This window comes from Neoarius graeffei, chromosome 26 (assembly GCF_027579695.1).
Source record: "Neoarius graeffei isolate fNeoGra1 chromosome 26, fNeoGra1.pri, whole genome shotgun sequence".
Classification (NCBI taxonomy): domain Eukaryota; kingdom Metazoa; phylum Chordata; class Actinopteri; order Siluriformes; family Ariidae; genus Neoarius; species Neoarius graeffei.
Window position 1 is genome coordinate 12,103,145 of NC_083594.1, and position 20,952 is coordinate 12,124,096.

The 20,952-nt window shown below is 41.1% G+C and overlaps 1 protein-coding gene across 13 annotated transcripts in view; it reads left to right on the plus strand.

Annotated features, from left to right (window-relative positions):
- slmapa (sarcolemma associated protein a) overlaps positions 1-20,952 on the plus strand; it is a 168,120-nt gene that overhangs the window by 125,118 nt on the left and 22,050 nt on the right. For 7 of the 13 annotated variants that reach the window (XM_060910069.1, XM_060910071.1, XM_060910070.1 and 4 more), the window contains 8 exons: positions 2,951-3,088; positions 3,205-3,373; positions 4,104-4,154; positions 8,231-8,293; positions 10,129-10,188; positions 10,308-10,379; positions 14,199-14,303; positions 14,475-14,534. In XM_060910069.1, the coding sequence (XP_060766052.1) occupies positions 2,951-3,088; positions 3,205-3,373; positions 4,104-4,154; positions 8,231-8,293; positions 10,129-10,188; positions 10,308-10,379; positions 14,199-14,303; positions 14,475-14,534 (718 nt within the window). The remainder of the gene's footprint in view (positions 1-2,950; positions 3,089-3,204; positions 3,374-4,103; positions 4,155-8,230; positions 8,294-10,128; positions 10,189-10,307; positions 10,380-14,198; positions 14,304-14,474; positions 14,535-20,952) is intronic. The other 6 variants (XM_060910074.1, XM_060910075.1, XM_060910081.1 and 3 more) reach the window with 3 other exon arrangements.

Sequence of the window (20,952 nt, forward strand, 5' to 3'; positions counted from 1 at the left end):
TTGTGCTCATAGATAGCTGGAATAAATTTATTTTCCTTAATCCGCACTATTTTGATCAAAGAATACAGCAGGGCAAGCATGGCAGCAGACATTTTGATTCAAGAGAAAATTACCCAGAATTCCGTGCACTGGGGGTCTGAGGGCTCTAGAGGACCTGGTGTGAACAGAAAGAGGACTGAGGCCCCATCAAAGCTTAACTGGACCAGAAAGAGAACCCAGTCCTCTTTGTAATAAATTCACAGTGTGAACACAAAAAGAACCGAGTTCTTTTTCTGTTGGTCCACTTAAAGAGGACTGAGTCTGGTTCCTTTAAAGGGGACCAGGTGTGAAAACACCCTCACTCTTATATTGTTGTGTACAATTATGTTCTTAGTCTGCGTCTTTTTTTTTTTTTCTTGGGTTCCTCTACACACACAGTCCATCCTCATTATCTGTTTTGTGCTGTGTCATAGTGTGCATTCACTACCTGGGGCACTATTCTATTTCTATTTCAGTTGAAGTACTATTCTTATTCAAGTTCTACTCTTATTTAGTCATGTATATTATGCACATAGCCCCTGTTACTTTTTATCCCCCACTGGCCGAAAGGCCCAAAGGGGGATTACGTCATGGCGAATTCCATCCGTCCCAGGAAGGGCGCTCACTTTCTGAGATCAACTCCTCTCACAATTTTTGGAGGAATTTCATGAAACTTGGCAGGATTCTATGTTATATGTCGGTACCGTAATACGCATGTTGTAATTTTGTTCATTTCGGTCGCATTTTACCAGAGTTACAGCCCTTGATGAACAACCTTGTACTTGAATAATTTCATGAAGGTGTGCTCGCCGTCTGACATCAACTCCTCTCAATTTGTGGAGGAATTTCACCAAACTTGGCAAAAGGCTTTGTTATATGGCAGTTATACACACACACTGAAATTTAGTTTCATTTGGGCAAATTTTCCCAGAGTTATGCCCTTGATTATTAACAAACTTGTACTTTGGCAATTTCATCAAGGTGTGCTCGCTTTCTGAAATCAACTTCTCTCACAATTTTTATTATCCTCCGCTGGCCGAAAGGCCCGAAGGGGGATTGTTGCGGTGATGTCTGTTCGTCCGTCCTGGGAAGGGTACTCCTCGTAGGTCGCGTTAACCGACAATTGTCCGTCATTGACGGATTTTTTTTTTTTTTTAGCTATGACGGAAAAATCTGAAGGCCATCGGTCATTTTGACGGATGTTTACCGTTACCATTACCAATAACAGCCTAATAATAACAATAATAAAACATAATGAAACACAATTGAAATGATTGGCAAGTTGTGGCAGAGTTTTCTTACATACAGTATACATAGTCTTCACTGCCGTCACTTTCAATCTGAGCCGACGTTGCGGCAGTCTTGATGTTCAGTGCATAGGCTACTCACATTGTAGCCACTGCGCAAGGCTGTCCCCCCCATTGCGCTCCTGACCGCGCTAGGACTTTTCTAACCACTAGCACAGTGAGATGGATTAATGTTTCCCTTCTCTGCAGAAGACACGTCATTTTTGATATTAAAAAAAGAGATGCATTGGGTTGTTTGTGTCGTTTCCCTGCCTGTACGTCTTAATGCAATAGCGCTCATTTAGGCTAGTTGTTTTCTTGTTTTTAAAATGAAACAAATATCGATTTATTGTATTCTTCCCCAGCAAGCTTAGGAAGCTTAGGAACATCACTGCTCGAATATCTGCTAAACTATCATTTTAATGAGAGCACGGGTAGACAAACTAACATTTAAACATTAACTTCGTTTTATTTAAGACCTTCCGTGTCAGTCCACTACGGGTCACCGCGGGGTGCAGCTGCACCACTGGTGCAGAAAGAGCGCATGCTGCAGGATTTCCTCCCTATGAAGAGAGTACTAGCAGGGTCGGGAAATCCAACTTTCAGAGGCTCTTGCCGGCTTCTGATCACTTCCCTGGGAGAAATGTTTCCCGACTTGAGAACTTTGGCTGAAGTGGCGCTGGTTATTCCAGTCTCCAGTGTCGCAGCAGAGCGCGGATTCAGCCTTCAGAATAAAATTAAAACGTCAATGAGAAGTCGTCTGTCCGAGGCAAAGACGCAAAATTTAATGACAGTTGCCTCGGCAGCAGTCTCCGTTGACGACTTTGATTATGCACAAGCGAGCTTCCAATTTAAATCCATGCGGGCCAGAAGGAAGGTTTGAGCTCACGCAAACAGGTCAAATTAGACTGTCACTTAAATCGTTGTAGTGGACTGTTCATATTTTAACTGCAATTGTCTTGCTACGTTGTAAAATAACATTGTTCATATAAGCACAGCAGCCGCAATGTTTTTATCGGAGGGAAAATGGGTTCACAAGTGACCGAACGTCAGAATCTCTGTTCATCTTTTTGCATCATAAATACATAAATAAATGATTAAATAATACAAGCTTGTTCTGTGAATTAATTTTTAAATGAAAATGAGTCCATGAAAACACAAGCTATTAAATGTATAGCATTTATAGCCTATATACATTTTCATTTAAAAGTTAAAATAAAATGACAGATAATAATGGACAATGACGGAATTTTTACGATCCTGTCCGTCAAAATGACGGACAATGAAAAAGTCTAACGCAACCATTGGTACTCACCTTCTGAAATCAACTCCTCTCAATTTTTGGAGGAATTTCACGAACCTTGACAGGATTCTTTGTTATATCAGTAATACGCATATTGCAATTTTGTTCAATTCAGTCACATTTTATCAGAGTTATGGCAGAGTTGCCAGCAGGGGATATTGTCCTCTCAGAGCACTTGTTATACTTTTATTGCACTCCATTTTTTTTTTTTGGTTACTGTTTATTCCTGACTCTTTCTATTTGAGCTGTTGTAGCATGTACATTTTCCCCACCGAGGGATGAATAAACTTGATCTTATCTCATGACCTGCTTGACCTCGAGTGATCTCGCTGTGCTTTTGTAGCGGACTCTGAGTAACACCGAAGATGAATGTACGCACCTAAAGGAGATGAATGAGCGAACTCAGGAAGAGCTGAGAGAGCTGGCGAACAAGTATAATGGAGCTGTGAACGAGATTAAGGATCTCACTGACAAGATCAAGGTGAGGCCAGTTCACGGTTTCCTTCAGGATGCAGAAATTGAGCCCACATTTGTGTTTCAGAGCGCTTCATGATCATTTGCCTTTGCTGCTTTTTTTTCTTTCCCTTCATCTTTCAGCTGGCCGAAGGCAAGCAGGAGGAGCTCACGCAAAAAGGCCAGAATGAAAAGAAGGAGCTGCAGCTGCGAATCGAGGAGATGGAAGAGAAAGAGCAAGCACTTCAAGCGCGCATCGAGGCACTACAGGCAGACAACGACTTCACCAACGAGAGACTCACAGCTCTTCAAGGTATTGCGCGCGCACGCACACACACCAGCATTTATGAGTCTGGTTGGATGAGCAGAGAACCTTCTGGATTTTCCATCAGCATCAGCCCTGCCACCAGGAAGTGGAAGTTTAATACAGTAATGCAGGGGTGATAGCGTTCCGGCGCCGCGCCGGATTTCCGGCGTACCGTGGCTGGGGGAAAAAAAAAATCTAGTTCGCCCATTGTCCTGTGTCATTCTGAGATGCGCAGATAGACAGTAAAGGGAATTCCGAATTCCCTTTACTGTCTATCTGCGCATCTCAGAATGACACAGGACAATGGGCGAACTAGATTTTTTTTCCCCCCCAGTTCGCCCATTGTCCTGTGTCATTCTGAGATGCGCAGATAGACAGTAAAGGGAATTCTGAATTCCCTTTACTGTCTATCTGCGCATCTCAGAATGACACAGGACAATGGGCGAACTAGATTTTTTTTTTTTTTTTTTTTTTTCCCCAGCCACGGTACGCCGGAAATCCGGCGCGGCGCCGGAACGCTATCACCCCTGAATAATGAAAGGGTTTATAAACGGGAGACAGAATATCACTGAAGCAATAGTAACTAAAAAGCCGTGCAGCTCAAGATGTTATGATCTTCATTTTGTGGAGGCAATTATTTGTTTGTTTATTAATGAATTAGATTTATTTATTTATTTATTTATTTATTTTTGGCCATCCCTCATTCCTCCCCCCCCCCCCCATTGTCGTTTTTCAGTCCGGTTAGAGCAACTACAGGAGAAAAGCATAAAGGAAAACAACAGTTTAGGTGAGTTGGGGTTGCTCATGGCAGTTAGTGTCGTCTGCTAACTTTGCATCACCTCTCCTACTAATCTGATCGCATGAGAGCTTTCCTTCTGTTGCCTGTTTTACTTTTTCCTGTTTGTCTGACATCAGTCTTCGCCTCTGGTCTTTTCTGTTTGAAAGGTTGCAGTGGGTTTTTTTTATTTTTTTTTTTTTTATTCAGCTCTATTTGAATACGCTCGCTCGCTCACTCAGGTTTCCTTTTTCAGCGTCTTGTGGCCTGTATTTGATGATGTTCTTGGCTGAGGTGTTGTGCAGGTTGGCTTTTTTCAGGAAAAGGGAGCAACTGATTTGATCAACGATGAAGTTACATAGGACATGTTGCTCGGAACCACCAGAGCTACATGCATCGTTGTGTAGTAAATTCTTCATTTGCCTACGTGTGGCATGTGGTAAACCACAAACCATCAGCCTCTTGGCAGAAGGGAAATAGTAGCGCTTTGACAGTAGGATAGCGTGCACAGACCTTCAGTCAAAATTTACATGTTGGAAAAGGGAATGCTTTGTTTTATATCAGTCATGAAAGATTTGCAGTAGCTAAACTTCCTTGGTCCGAACATCAGTAGGATTTTATATTTAAATAATACTGGCTGGCTTTGAGTGGTATATCAGATATGTTCCATTCAGCTAGCACAATATCGAAGGAGTCAAAGACGAGTAACTGAATGGAACATATCTGATCTTTATTATGGCCGGGTTCTTGCTTGAACTGGTAATCACATCAATTTTTCTTTTGCTAATCAGACACAAGGTACGCTACCACACTTGCCGGAGCAGTTCGGGGTTAGGTGCCTTGCTCAATGGCACTGAAGCCAATCCTGCTGGTTCAGGGAATCGAACCAGCGACCTTTTGGTCCCAAAGCTGTTTCTCTAACCATTTGGTTATGGCTTCCCCAATATCTGGTATCTGATATACCATAAAAAAAAAGCCAGCCAGTATTGCTGGTTGTTATTATTATTATTATTATTATTCCGGGCGGCACGGTGGTGTAGTGGTTAGCGCTGTCGCCTCACAGCAAGAAGGTCCGGGTTCGAGCCCCGTGGCCGGCGAGGGCCTTTCTGTGCGGAGTTTGCATGTTCTCCCCGTGTCCGCGTGGGTTTCCTCTGGGTGCTCCGGTTTCCCCCACAGTCCAAAGACATGCAGGTTAGGTTAACTGGTGACTCTAAATTGACCATAGGTGTGAATGTGAGTGTGAATGGTTGTCTGTGTCTATGTGTCAGCCCTGTGATGACCTGGCGACTTGTCCAGGGTGTACCCCGCCTTTCGCCCATAGTCAGCTGGGATAGGCTCCAGCTTGCCTGCGACCCTGTAGAACAGGATAAAGCGGCTAGAGATAATGAGATGAGATTATTATTATTATTATAATACTACATTCCTTTCGGGTGTTCAGCGCGTCTTTCTTTTTCAAAATTCTCTCAATCTTCCATATTTAACGACGCAAACCTGGTGGCCACGTTTGTTTACGGATAGTCACAGTCGCTCGCTAGCATGGAAGTTTTGCGTCTCCAATGTGTGACATCATGTCTTGACAGCCATGCAATATCGTAACAGTATTTAATGCTCATTCTCCTTGGGTAGAGTGATGTAATACATGTCGGATAAGCGATATGCTAACAATATTGCATGCTATCGAACCCACTAGAAGGGAATAGAACACGTTTTTATTCCATCAAAAAAGTATCCTTTATGTATAATAATTTATTATATTGCGTCATGGCAACACAATCCAATAGACCCAATAATTATTCAGTGCAGGTATAATTGGCAATTAATTACTTTTTGCACGTACAAAAATAAATAAATAAATTGAATGATGGAAGAGCTCAGGGGAGAAGATACGATGACCTCTTACCTCTGTCCTAACTCTAATGGTGATGATACACGGGGCAACTTTTTGGGCAATGTTGCCGAGCAAAGTTGCTGGCAACGGGCAACTAGGTGAGACACAGGGCAACTTTTCAGGGCAACAACAGTTAGCAACAGCAGTTTACAGTTAGCTAAAAAAAAAATCGATGTCTTAATTTTTGCTGTGACCATTTAATCAAGCTGTCTGTTGTTTTTTAGAGCTTTGGTGAGGTAAATTCCTCCATATAGAATATTCAAATAACTTACCGGTGTAAAAACAGATGAGGAGTCTCTCCATCTCTTCACTCCACTGACACTGAGCGGCCGCCATATTTGTTTGAAATTTCTGATCCGAACCTCACCGGAGGTCACATGACTCGATACTCGCGTTCTGATTGGCTTATCTCAAAAAGTTGCCAGAGATTATCAAAACCATTCAGAAAGAAGCAATGTTGCCCAATCTCAATAGAAAAGAGTCAAAACGCAATTGCCCAGCAACATTGCTCGGCAACATTGCCCAAAAAGTTGCCCCGTGTATCATCACCATAAAGGCTAACCCAGGCTGTTATAAATAAACCATTAATAATAATTCCGTGTTCATTCAATGTAGCTGTGGTTTGTGTTTATCTTTTTTTTTTCCCCCTCCTGAATGTTCAACATGAGATTTTAAAGGGCATTATAAATGTAAGACTCAGTTTGATTTAAATGGTTCAGTACATAATTTCAAAATATTAGTTGTTGATCTCTAATTTCACGAGTGTGTGTGTGTGTGTGTGTGTGTGTGTGTGTGTGTGTGTGTGTGTGTGTGTGTGTGTGTGTAAGTAATATAGGTAGATATGATGAGAGTTTATCATGCCTTGAGAGGATTTTACAAGTGAGCAGAGATTTAATGATTCTTCGGCTTTTAAACAGAGCCACGCTTCCTCAAGTGCAAGCAATTATTACTATAATATTTCCAAAGGTGATTTGTTTCAATGCTACGAGCACGTCCTGAGTTAAGGGTGTGTGTTTTGATGTTGAGCATGTAAAGGAAGGTTAGGTTGCCATTTTATTGGCATTTGTAGCTTCTTGTTTGTGTGTCTGTGTCCAGCCCTTGTGCATCTGTCTCGTTCCGTGTCATGTCCTATGTTTTAGAGCTGGCTTTTTTTATTATTATTATTATTATTATTATTAATTTTAAAGGAGTACGCCACCCCCAGGTGAAATTGAGTCAGTCCCTGCAGTCCCTAGAGTTGGATGAGTGAGCCAAAGCGTTTTGTTGCCGACCCAGCCATTGTCCTGATCTAGAAACGCCCCGGTTAGCTTTAGCTTAGCATAGTCGCTGTAATCCGGCGTGTCCAGCTAGCACTGTCGTTGCAAAAGTGAATCAAATAACTCAAGATTTTTTATAATTATTTCTCATGACCTGTACATTCACATCGAGTACACATCAATGCAAATTAACACGAAGGGGTTTACTAGACCAATTTATATCTGGAACTATTTTCGGCCACAGCACAGGCAAAGCACCGCTGCAGGCGCAAAGACACCACGCAGCACCTGTCAGTGTCAGCCCTAGTAGCCAGTGTTGCCAGATTGGGTGGTTTCCCGCCCAGTTGGGCGGTTTCAAGTGCATTTTGGTGGGTTTTGAACATATTTTGGGCTGGAAAACGTCAGCAGTATCTGGCAACACTGCTAGTACCAGAGAACTTAGTAGTCACGCTGGTGTATTGACGGAAGTTGAGGGTTTTCAGGTGCTGCGTGGTGTCTTTGCGCCTGCAGCGGTGCTTTGCCTGTGCTGTGGCCGAAAATAGTTCCATATATAAATTGGTCTAGTAAATCCCTTCGTGTTAATTTGCATTGATATGTGTACTCGATGTGAATGTACAGGTCATGAGAAATAATTATAAAAAAAATCTTGAGTTATTTGATTCACTTTTGCAACGACATGCTAGCTGGACACGCCGGATTACAGCGACTACGCTAAGCTAACCGGGGCGTTTCTAGATCAGGGCAATGGCTGGGTCGGCTACAAAACGCTTTGGCTCACTCATCCAACTCTAGGGACTGCCGGGACTGACTCAATTTCACCTGGGGGTGGCGTACTCCTTTAATAAATTCAAACCACCACAAAACACCCCTTGATTTAACGTAGGGGCATTCTCAATTCAAAATCAGTATTATTATTTAATAGTGGGTTTTCCTTTCTTTGTTAGACCACTTTCTTTTAAAGAGTGGAGGGGACTGCACTTTAATCCAACAGTTCATTGAGTGCCAGCGTGAGTACACAGCATTCTTTCCACTGCCTTCTACAGCCGCGCTAATGAAAAGTCTTACTAATGGACTTCAGAGTCACTGGGGAGAAGTTGTTCTTTAGTTAAGAAGTAAATTTATGACCTGGTTCTGTGCTCTCTCTCCGCAGCACGTCTGCAGTGTTTCGTATGATTTAGCCTAAGACTTAGTCATGCTGTTTGAGTGGTTTGTATATAAGTAATGTGGCTTTTTTTTTTTTTTAAATGTAGTTTCATGTCACTGATCGAAGTGATATTTAGAGCAGGGCTTTGAACCAGAATTTTTTTCCTATTGGTTCGTTCCGAACAGAAACGGAATTTTAACGTTTCCGGTTTTGGGTTCCACCATTAAATAGACGTTCCCGAACCGGTTAGAACAAAAAAAATTCGTTCCCGGAACGGTTAATTACGTTCCCTGTCAGCTGTTTAACAAATGGCTATAAAATTATGTCTCTGTCTCATCTAGCTTAAGCCAAATGTAGGCTAATTCTATTACAACCTTCATTAAATAAGACAAGAAATAATTCATAATTATTATTTCAAATGTTGGCGATTTGGATTCTCAGTATGTCTTCCCATCTACACAAACAGAAAAAGTGCCAAAAATGAAAGATAATTCGTTTAGTGTGTTACCAAAGTCTAGTCAGGCCCTATGCATTGATAGGCTAACAGAGGTTAACGTCATTTAATGTTCGCGAGCCTCTCATTAACGTGGACAAATATATTGATATCGTGTTTGAAATTGACGTTTTTGAATAACGATAGACTGCAATATTTACCTCTTATTTAAGATGTGGAGACGTGATAGTAGTCCACCCTCCCGCTCTCTCCATTCAGTCAGCGAACGTCACACAGGAAGTGAACCCCAGCGGGTCATAGAAACTTGCGCAGGAGGAGAATTACTTTTTTTTATTTGTAGGCTACGGAAACTTTGAGGAACGAAATAAAAACCGGTATTAACCGGTTACCATTATTTTTAATAAGCGTTTCTGTTCTGGAACATAAAAAATAATAAAGTTTCTGGTTTCGTTTCTGTTCCATGTGAAATAGAAAAAGTTCCCGGTTTTCGTTTTCGTTCCTTGAACCGGTTCAAAGCCCTGATTTAGATGAAATGTTCAATTTCTCGAATGAACAAATGCTTAGATCGGTATGCATGAACAGCCAGGTCATGTGTAACCCACAGTTGCTCTCGTCTTTGCAAGTCTATGCACGAGACTGGAAGAATATTTGTGTAGTGTACTACAGCATGCACAGTGACGTACAAGAGCGTTCTGTCATGCAGATTTTCCAACTCCAGGCCTGTGAAATTGATTATACTGTGTACTTTTTTTTTTTAAACTATTATTACTCAAAATAAAATGCTGGAAGCGATACAGTATAAGACTTTAGTCAGCTCAAACTTCTGTATCTTTGAAATTAAAATGTGTGTGGGTTTTTTTTTTTTTTAAATAAATATTAGTCCCTCCATGCGATTCGTATGTTCCCTCAGCGCTGAAATTCCTTTCTGTCCTTTACATGGACTGCGCAATAAACTGGCCTTGCATGTCACCTGTAACCATCTCACTTCTCACCGACTTTGGTTTCCCTTTTACTGTGGGTTTTTCCCTCTCACATGCATGTCCTCAAGATGCAACAAGCATTGCTTTTAACATGCTACGTCCCACATATTTGGCGTTTTATAGCTGTTTGTACATTTTGTATTATTTGCTGCAACTGATGGATTGTTACAGCCGAAGCTGTTAGCTGACGCTGTTGCTGACCGTCACTCAAGTCAGTTGCACGGTTTCAACACATGGTCACACATGTCTCTCTTCTCTAAATAGCCGTGAAGCAGCTGAAAGGAGCGGTGGATTCTTCCATCCACAAACTGTCCAACTTTGACGGTAAGACGAGGCGTTTTGAAGAAATCCCTGCCCAAAATTGCGCTTGTAATTTGACCGAGTTGATTGAGTCACAGCCTTGTTGAAAGTGCAAATGAATGAAATGCAGTTTCATATTTCAGAGGTTATAGATGCACATCTTCAGAACAACCAAACAGATGACAACAGTTTCACCAGTCCTGAGAAACTCAAAGGTGTGTTGGAATGCATCATGTTTGTTACAAGTTCCTCACTGATCAGGTTCATGTGGAGATTATTTTGCATTAAAATGCTTAACGATGAATGAGATAAAGGACTTGGTTGGTTTTTCAATAGTCTTCGGGTGAAGGCTTTCAGTCAGAGCGTTCACAAACCTTATCCAGGCCGATCTGTCTGTGAAAACTGCTGTTTTTAAAGCCATTGCTGCTGTTTAAAACTTGGAGCCACAGGGAATAGGTTAAGATCCTCAAGGAATATAATTATTTATTTATTTTTTTAAATACTCTATCCACATTCACTGGATATGAGCAATCGGGTGCTCTGATTGGCGACTACTACTAGGATATCAACTCCTATACCGTGAGTACAGAAAAACAAAATGGCGGCGTGTTGCTGAATGAACCGAGGACGAAATAAAAACTCGACTCAAAAACAAAACCCCAAAAATTATCAAGTATTTAAAAGAAACAGAAATGGCTAAAAGAAAAGGGTTTTATTTATTATTATTATTATTTTTGGTCCCCCCCTCCCAAATATCTCCTATTCCACACTCCAGTTCAGTTGGTCGTAGTAATGCCCCTTTAAGTTGGTTTGCCAACCACTAAAAAAAAAACTGAAGAAAACCCAAAAAAACAAAACAATAAAATATGGAATAAAAGTATTTGATGGTAAGAGTGTCCTTTTTTTTTTTTTCCCCTCCCCTTCTCCATTTTTTACAAACTTCTACGGTCATTGCGCTGTTTTTCATTCTAAGCAGAAATGATTTTTTTTTTTTTTTAAGTTAGTTATATTAGAACTAACTTGGTATATGGTATATATTTATTTATGGGGATATTTTATATATTCATATTTACAGGGATAGGTATGTAGTAGATATTTATTTTTGTAATTATATATTTGTATAGATATTTATGAAGTGTATATATGGTATATAGCACATATATATTTTTGTAATTATATATTTATATACATATTCATGAAGTGTATATATGGTATGTATTTTTATAGGTGTATTAATGTACTTTGGATTTCGGGGTAGTTAAAAAGAGGTGGGAAATTAAAGTATTGTACTTCTTCCCACTCCTTTTTCGAACAATGTGCGGTGTTTTGTAATGTCTTAGCTCTGTTATTTTATTAATTTTTTTTATTTCTCGTTTTCTTTCTTTTGTATGTACAAATAGTTACATACATTTTTTTATACATGTTCTAAATAAATAAATTCAATTCAAATTAATTTTGTCGGACATTTTGGATAAAGTTTTTAATTTTATCAAATTTGCAAAAAAAAAAGCTCCGTTTCTCAAAATTGAGTGAATGTAGATAGAATGAAACAGTTATTCCACTCAATCTTGTCATACAACCCCGATTCCAAAAAAGTTGGGACAAAGTACAAATTGTAAATAAAAACGGAATGCAATGATGTGGAAGTTTCAAAATTCCCTATTTTATTCAGAATAGAACATAGATGACACATCAAATGTTTAAACTGAGAAAATGTATCATTTAAAGAGAAAAATTAGGTGATTTTAAATTTCATGACAACAACACATCTCAAAAAAGTTGGGACAAGGCCATGTTTACCATTGTGAGACATCCCCTTTTCTCTTTACAACAGTCTGTAAACGTCTGGGGACTGAGGAGACAAGTTGCTCAAGTTTAGGGATAGGAATGTTAACCCATTCTTGTCTAATGTAGGATTCTAGTTGCTCAATTGTCTTAGGTCTTTTTTGTCGTATCTTCCGTTTTATGATGCGCCAAATGTTTTCTATGGGTGAAAGATCTGGACTGCAGGCTGGCCAGTTCAGTACCCGGACCCTTCTTCTACGCAGCCATGATGCTGTAATTGATGCAGTATGTGGTTTGGCATTGTCATGTTGGAAAATGCAAGGTCTTCCCTGAAAGAGACGTCGTCTGGACGGGAGCATATGTTGCTCTAGAACCTGGATATACCTTTCAGCATTGATGGTGTCTTTCCAGATGTGTAAGCTGCCCATGCCACACGCACTAATGCAACCCCATACCATCAGAGATGCAGGTTTCTGAACTGAGCGCTGATAACAACTTGGGTCGTCCTTCTCCTCTTTAGTCCGAATGACACGGCGTCCCTGATTTCCATAAAGAACTTCAAATTTTGATTCGTCTGACCACAGAACAGTCTTCCACTTTGCCACAGTCCATTTTAAATGAGCCTTGGCCCAGAGAAGACGTCTGCGCTTCTGGATCATGTTTAGATACGTCTTCTTCTTTGAACTATAGAGTTTTAGCTGGCAACGGCGGATGGCACGGTGAATTGTGTTCACAGATAATGTTCTCTGGAAATATTCCTGAGCCCATTTTGAGATTTCCAGTACAGAAGCATGCCTGTATGTGATGCAGTGCCGTCTAAGGGCCCGAAGATCACGGGCACCCGGTATGGTTTTCTGGCCTTGACCCTTGCGCACAGAGATTCTTCCAGATTCTCTGAATCTTTTGATGATATTATGCACTGTAGATGATATGTTCAAACTCTTTGCAATTTTACACTGTCGAACTCCTTTCTGATATTGCTCCACTATTTGTTGGCGCAGAATTAGGGGGATTGGTGATCCTCTTCCCATCTTTACTTCCAAGAGCCGCTGCCACTCCAAGATGCTCTTTTTATACCCAGTCATGTTAATGACCTATTGCCAATTGACCTAATGAGTTGCAATTTGGTCCTCCAGCTGTTCCTTTTTTGTACCTTTAACTTTTCCAGCCTCTTATTGCCCCGTCCCAACTTTTTTGAGATGTGTTGCTGTCATGAAATTTCAAATGAGCCAATATTTGGCATGAAATCTCAAAATGTCTCACTTTGGACATTTGATATGTTGTCTATGTTCTATTGTGAATACAATATCAGTTTTTGAGATTTGTAAATTATTGCATTCTGTTTTTATGTACAATTTGTACGTTGTCCCAACTTTTTTGGAATCGGGGTTGTACATGGTGTATAGCCAACTCTGTGCTATGCACTTCATAGGCTATCAGCTCATGTATGACTCAATTTTGGGGAATAATTGTGTGTCTAAATAATATATATTAGATAGATAAAAAAAAAATACACCTACATCTCTGTACATACATCGGAATGAAAGATCCCAGGTTTGTTTGTGGTTGTGGCTTTTCCACTGGTCTGGAAACTGCCCTTTTATTTCCTGGGATTAGAAGCACACATTATGAATTTTTACATGAAGTGTATCGGCAGCCAAAAATCACTATACACTTGACCACCATGTGGTATTTTTGAGATCATTGCTTTTCTTTCTTCTCAGCAAAGAGTTAGTGTGAAACACACATGAGTAATTGATGTTGAAACATCCGTGACTGATAACTATAACGGAAATATCTTTACACTTTCTGTGTGGGACGCGTTTTTGCTCTTTGTATAAAAGCCTGTTCTGTCATCTCCTGCTGCCCCAGCACAAGTCATTGTCCAAATCGGTTTTCAGTCATGACTCAGAGGCGATCCGGACCGATCCCTAAACAAAAGCTCAAACTATTTTAGAATGCAACAGTATCTCCCCCCCCCCCGACCCCCCCGCTCTGAAAGCTCAGCTTGGATGTCTGACCATGTGTGGTGAATAACTCTCAGGAGTTTGAGTGGCCAACCAATAGAGGTGTCTGTTCTTGCAAGGAAACATTTTTGGAGCTAATCTGGCATTGAACATAAGCAATGATATTTATTTTTATATAGCTGTTGAAGATAAGGCTGTAACCATTCGGAAGAGTTGTTTGAGGTTGCTGCTTTGGACTGTTTGAACTTGTTGGTTTCTGTCTCCACCCCTTTTCCATCTAAGTGGTGTCTTCCATCCTGCCCACAGAAAATCAGATGGATGCTAAAGAGTCTGATATGTCAGACACGCTGAGCCCCAGCAAGGACAAAAGCAGTGACGATACTTCAGGTATAATTTTGTTGGGCATTTTTTGGAATTATTGATTGATTGCTGCTGTTAGATTTTTTTCCCCCTTTTTATTGACTGATTCTTTCTTCTGTTTGGAATTTATACCTTTATGACGCTTGTGCTGTGTTTACACAATCTAAAATATTTTTATCTCCTTTTTTTTTCTCTTAGACGGACAAATGGATGAACAGGAGCTGAATGAACCACAAAACAGGGTTGCCCTGATTAAAGGTACTTTCTTGCTTGTACATTAATGTTTATCTCCTCATTTCAGTTTGTATATGAACATGTTAAAGCCTAACTAGTTATGTACTGTATTTAGTCCATATTTTGGATTATTCCATCCTGGTTGAGGTCAGTGCAGTGGAATGCAGTATAACTGTTCGACTTTGATCGGTGTGACATGACTCCTTGCAGCTATATATGGTCTTGACCACTCTGAGCTGCTGGAGTTAAAAACAAAGCTATTTGAAGGTGTTGTTGATCAGTAGGCTTGGGTTCTTCTCATATTCGGAGTTTATTCTGTGTAAAGAGTTCTCCTGGACAGAGCATTTGCTTCCTGTCTGATCTCTGCAGCTGTTGCACTTTTCCCTTCACGCAGTGGTGGCACCTCAGGAATGTAAACCAGGTCGAGCACAGTTGGGCAGGAATGGCCCTGGGGGGACGAGATACTTCACGTACATTCAGGATTTAAGGAAACAAGGGTCAAATTTGTTTCACAACTTTTTCATGGCACCTGGTTTTCATTTAACTCGATTGTCATTATTTATTCACATGTAGAATGAAAACGTGATGCAGCAGAGCCTAATCTAGGGCGCGTAATACGCATTTTTTATCTGTCTGTCGCACATCCACTTTTTGGGCGCGAGAGTGATATCGCGTATCTATTCATTTTGTCGTGCATTTATAAGTAGAGAGCGTGTAGTCACGTTTTACTGAATCTTGTGCGTATCAATTTGTCAGCAGCCGCTAGCAAGCACTGCGGTAAATATAGCGTTGTTTACACACCCATCGGAAAGGACCGAAGTATTCCGAATGGTTTATTTAGCGGGTAAAACAGTTTTGTGAACTATTATATCCAATCGTTGGCATCGTCTTGCGGTGACGTCGACAAACTACCTTCCGCCTTACTTCCGTGTATACGTTCAAGAGAAGCAGCATGCGCGCAGTGTTGCCAGATTGGGCGATTTTAAGTGCATTTTGGCGGGTTTTGAACATATTTGGACTGGAAAACGTCAGCAGTATCTGGCAACATTGCATGATGTGCGAGTCAGTGTTTCTGTAGGCTTAAATTCTGTTACTGAAAGTGTGTTATGTTTACAGTGAAGGACTGTGTGCACTTTATTTTTTTTTACTTAATACAAGAAATTAATGGATGCCAACATTTTTGCCAAAATGGTATTTTATTTTCCATTGTTTAGGCAGCTTCAGCATCATACTGTGAGATTCTGTTCAAATTGTTTTTTTTTTCTTCTATGAAGCCTGAGCCATTTATTTTTAGTTTATAATTATTGTTTAATTTAGTCTTCAGGAGAGACTTCCTGCACACAGTACTAGTATTAATAGTTTTTTTTTTTTCTTACATGAAAGCTGAGGCATTTATATTATATTTTAAGGTAACTTCATGTTGTGCTGTGAGGTTCTATGCACTTTAACTTTTGAACCAACAGGTGCATTTGGATAAGTAAAGCCTATTTTTCTGCATTTTTGTAGTCCTGGTAATCTTATACATTCTACATGATTGCTAGTTTTTTGGGGGGGGGTTTTGAGTAATTTGTTTAATTTTTCTTGTTGAAAGTTCAATTTAGTATTGTGTTAATGATATTCTAAAAGTAAAGATTAATAAAAGTGTTTTGTTTATAGATGTACTCTTGAAAATATCTACCAATGTATTACTTATTTTTCTGTCCCCACTAACTGGAACAAATGAGGGATATTTTTACCTATGTTAATATTTTCTGTCCCCTGTTTCTACAACTAGTGAGGGATCTGTCCCCTATTTTCAAATTCCTAGATTAGGCTCTGTGCAGTTTCTCCACACTTTTGCCTCCCTGTTTGTTTGACCCAAATTTTATTGTTCACACAATAAAAATTTGTACTGAATTTGATTATGATTTAAGGAGGTTGTCAAAACTTATGAGCAAATAGGCATGACTGGGGGGGGGGGAAGTGAGGTTTCTAAGCTTGTGTTAAGTGCTTGTTAGTGTTTGAGTTTGGTTGCCAGTGAGAGCTCTCCTGGGACTTGAGAATTTAAACCCCACCCTTGCACTGATCTCAGTTCTCCATCAGTTGTTTTCCCCACCTGGGACTGAAAAGCCTCCACTTAAAACATCCTCCCCCTGAACTGGAGCTGTCTGGAGTTCAACCAGGCTTCTTTGCAGTCATTTCAGATGCATCTGTCGCGCCTGGAGATTTGACATTCTTCCAGCTCCAGGATGACGAGGCTGTTTTCTATTCGGTGCATAAAAGGATCCGCGTTCCTCTCGTCCCTGTGTCAGTCTCTGTATCCATGGATCTGTGCTGCTGCAGAGGAATTTAACACCGGTCTGTCTCTGCTCTACACAGTCAGGCTGAGCTGGACAAGTGTTGTACAGTGTCCACCTGTTGTCCAGTTACCTTAAAAAGATCTACCAGACTTATTTAGCTCATGCATTCTTGTACACTGGTATGTGTGTTCTGGTTGCTTAGGACCATCATGATTTATTTATTGCAATCATTTTTTCCCTCATAACAGCTGACGCTAGATGGCGCTTGATTGGGACAGTTATACATTATTAAGCCCTATTTTCAGCATTAAATCTCAGGTTATCATTGTCCCTTTTTTTTTTGGCAACCCTGGAGTCCAGGAGTGTCCAAACTACAGCCTGCCACCACTTTTCAAACAGTCCACATGTTCTTTTGTTTTTTAATCTGGATAGTGTTATTCTTGAAAACCAAAAAAAGTACTTCCTGGTTTGAACACTAGGTGTCGCTGTTACATGATGCGGAATCTAGTAAAGGTAGGTATCAGCTTCAGAGCACACCCCCCCCCCCCCCCAAAAAAAAATTATCGTAGTAATTCAGAAGTTAGCAAGTGTAATCGGAGCAACCAAGATGTAAATCAACTGTCATGGAGAATGCAGGATGATGAATGGCTTGCTGATAAGGGGTTCAAAAGGGTGTGTGTGTGTGTGTGTGTTTAGCCAAAAATCAGTTGCTGTAATGGAGTATGAACTACCGAGTTAAATCTGTGAAATGGTTAATTCTACATCACGACCCAAGCAGTGAAAGTGTTGAAAATTGTGTCCCATGAGAGATTTTTAGAAAGAAATTAGAATGGTTTTTACACCCATGACCTTATGTCATCATTTTTTTTTAAACACTTTATATTTTTATATGCATGCTGTCATATAAATAAGACAATGCAAACCTGTTTCAATAGGACCATGAAGGAGTGACTTTTCTGTCCATAAATGGCAGGGTTGAAACTTGGTGCTCGCATGGTCGCTAGTGGCGATTAAAAACTGACCAGGGCCACTAAAAGTTGAGGTTTGATCACCCGAAGAGCAACGACGATTTCAGAAATACGAAAAAAAAAAATTGCAATAAAAATTAAATAAAATATTCCTTCCTTGGAGAACCTTTCTTTCTTTGCTTTCCTTTCCTTTCCTTTCCTCAACTCCAAGTTCATGAATTCGAGTAAAAGTTTAGTTCTCAATTGCAAAATTCAAAGTCGTCGGTGAGTTTTCAGATCGCGTCACGATATCCAGAACCTTACCGAACTCTGACCTTTCCCATGATTCATTGCTGCGTCATAGTGGAAGCTGGGATCTTTCTTCCGTTTCACTGAGTTCACGTTTGTCATTTACGCCAACTGGCTAGGTAGGTAAGATCAAAGATGACGTGGCCCGACATCAGCTCCATTTACAGTGTCAGTTATTTTATACTTCGTGAAGGTGTTGATGATGAGGAGCTAAGGAGCTACAAAAGCACAGAGGTGTACAGTTATCTATACAGTAATAAAACTGTAAAAGAGAAGGCAAGTTTGTCTGCTTAAAGGTTGAGCCTGGCCAGAGCGCCAAAAAAAAAGGCGGGGTGAAGTCCGGCAGCAGCTATCATCTGGAAAGTAGGCTATGTCAGAGTAGAGCGATTTGTATTATTGTAGTGTTTTATATATTGTAAGTTGCTTTGGACAAAAGCGTCTGCCAAATACCAGAACCATAACTATAACCATATTGACCATAAGCACTGAGCTCTAGTCTAATAGGACTCGACCAGCCGACTGTACCGTGATGTCTCTTGTATGGACCCTTTTCACGTGACGTCACGACAAACGCGGCCGCCATTTTGGACGTGTACTACCAGTAGTTTACCACAGCCAACATTGAGGAACGGCAGCAAAGAAAGTTTTTACTTTCAGCAAGACTTCCATCATGCCACTATATTGTTGTGCACCTGGATGTAGTAACCATCAACAAACAAGGCAAGGGTTATCATTTTATCGGATCCCGACGGAGAAGATGGATAGCGGCCATTAACAGATTGGCAGCCCTCGGCATACCAGCGCTTGTGTAGTGACCACTTTGTTGGAGGCAAGATGAATAAAATTAGCCAGAAAAGGCAAGTGTGTAACCAAATAGGTTAAAATAACCCATTGTAACCTCTTTGTTCTTCTGTAGTAGCTATTGTTGACTAGCTAATGTCAACATAGCTAGTATGATACTGTAGCAATGTTTATGTTCAGTCATTTGGATGACTGTTAACCTTTCAGTCTCAAGTTTTTCCTTTACTGTATTTACTAGTTTACTGTACTTATGATCCGGCAGCTATTTACACCGGATCCAGTATAAATAGCTGCCGGAGCCGACGTCCGAGGTTCCGGAGCGCGCTCCGGCTTGCTCTCCCTCAAATTAAGCAGCGCGTGCCGGCTTGCTCCCGGAGTGCTCCGGCTTGCTCTCCCTCAAATTAAGCAGTGGGCGCCGGCTTGCTCCCGGAGTGCTCGGGCCGAGGTTCCCCTCAAATTAAGCAGCGCGCGCCGGCTTGCTCCCGGAGTGCTCCAGCCGAGGTTCCGGAGCACACTCCGGCCGAGGTTGCCCTCAAATTGAGCAGCGCGCTCCAGCTTGCTCCGGAGCAAGCCGGAGCGCGCTCCGTAACCTCGGCCGGAGCACTCCTGGAGCAAGCCGGAGCACGCTCCGGAACCTCGGACGTTGGCGTGTATGTGTATGGCGATGGGTTTTTAACGACATGGGTATACAGATCATGTGGGCCGAAGTCAGGTAAAGACGAGGGCTTCGTGTACTTCCGTACGTCAGTGAACAATCCTGGTGGAAGCAGGTAAACGTCGTTCTCTAAGCCTGCTAACCTCAATTTTTGCAAATACCTCTCCCTCTGCTCGCCCTGTAAATGCCCTACGTCACTGGATAGTGAAGGTGTTTTCTGCATCTCGCTCCTTTTTCTTTTATGTTTTTCGTTTGTCGCCTTCCTCGCATTCAAACTGATTCGAGCCGAAGTCCACTACATGTCCAAAATGGCGGTCGCATTTACGAAGGTCACGTGACTGAAAAGGGTCTATAGGCTCAAGAAGCAAAAGCTCGGTCAGAGAAGCAGAGGCTGACCATTTTAATGCAGACGCAAATGCTGTCAAACTTCGGAAGCAAACATACCGTACTTGAATAACTCCTCGTCTATGTATTTGTCCAAGCTTCAGCTTAACTCCTCTGATCATTCCAGATATTGGATGGTATTTGTAGGCTGTTTGTTTACACTTCAGCACGGGTCACTCTTGGATTCTCTTGGCTGCATGCACTTATTGTTTGACACTTTGAATAAAAACGCCAGTTAAATGACTGTCATGTATGGTAGTGTAATGTTTGAATAATGTAGAAAAATGTAGTATAACGAATTAATGCTAATAATCCATTTCTGGGGGCATACGTTAAACACCATGGGGTGTTATTCAAGTAAAAATGGTTTTAATTTTTTTTTGTGTGTTCAACTAAAAGAAATTTAAGGGCCACTTTATTTTGGCCTGGGCCACTAAGAATTCAGAGATCCTGGCCCAAGTGGCGACCAAGCACTGAAGTTAATTTTTAGCCCTGAAATGGTGCTCGTTGCTTTCATGTCCTTTCCAGAAGATGTCATCATAACAGCAAATAAATGATTGCTCATATTCCGAGTCGTTCAAAATGTCCCCGTCTGGACCGTCTTTTAAAACTCGCTCATGTTTCAGAAATGGTGTCATTGATCTTATAGTTTCTGTTCATAAACTCCGAACTATTTTTGGCAGGTCGGAAAAAAGCTTGTGGCCATCCGAAATGTTTTGCAGATGATAAGCCTGTGTTGAGATCACCACTTTTTCCTGTCACTTCAATATGGCACTCATCTGTTCAGTGAGCTCATTTCCTTTAATGGGAGTTTGATAAAAGGCACAGGCTCTGGTTAACACGCTGGGAGGTGCAGAGGAGGAAGTGGCCTTTCAGAGCCTCATTGTGTTCCTGAACTTGGTGACGGACACAATGGCAGGCAGAGCAGTAGGAGTGCGATGTGACGCAGCATGCTAAGCTCATAACTGCACGTGAAGCTCAGTACAAACATGAAAAGCCTGATGTATGTGCAGCAGGAGTTTGGGATTGAGCCAGTATTTCACAAATCATGAGGGGGAGGGTTTAGT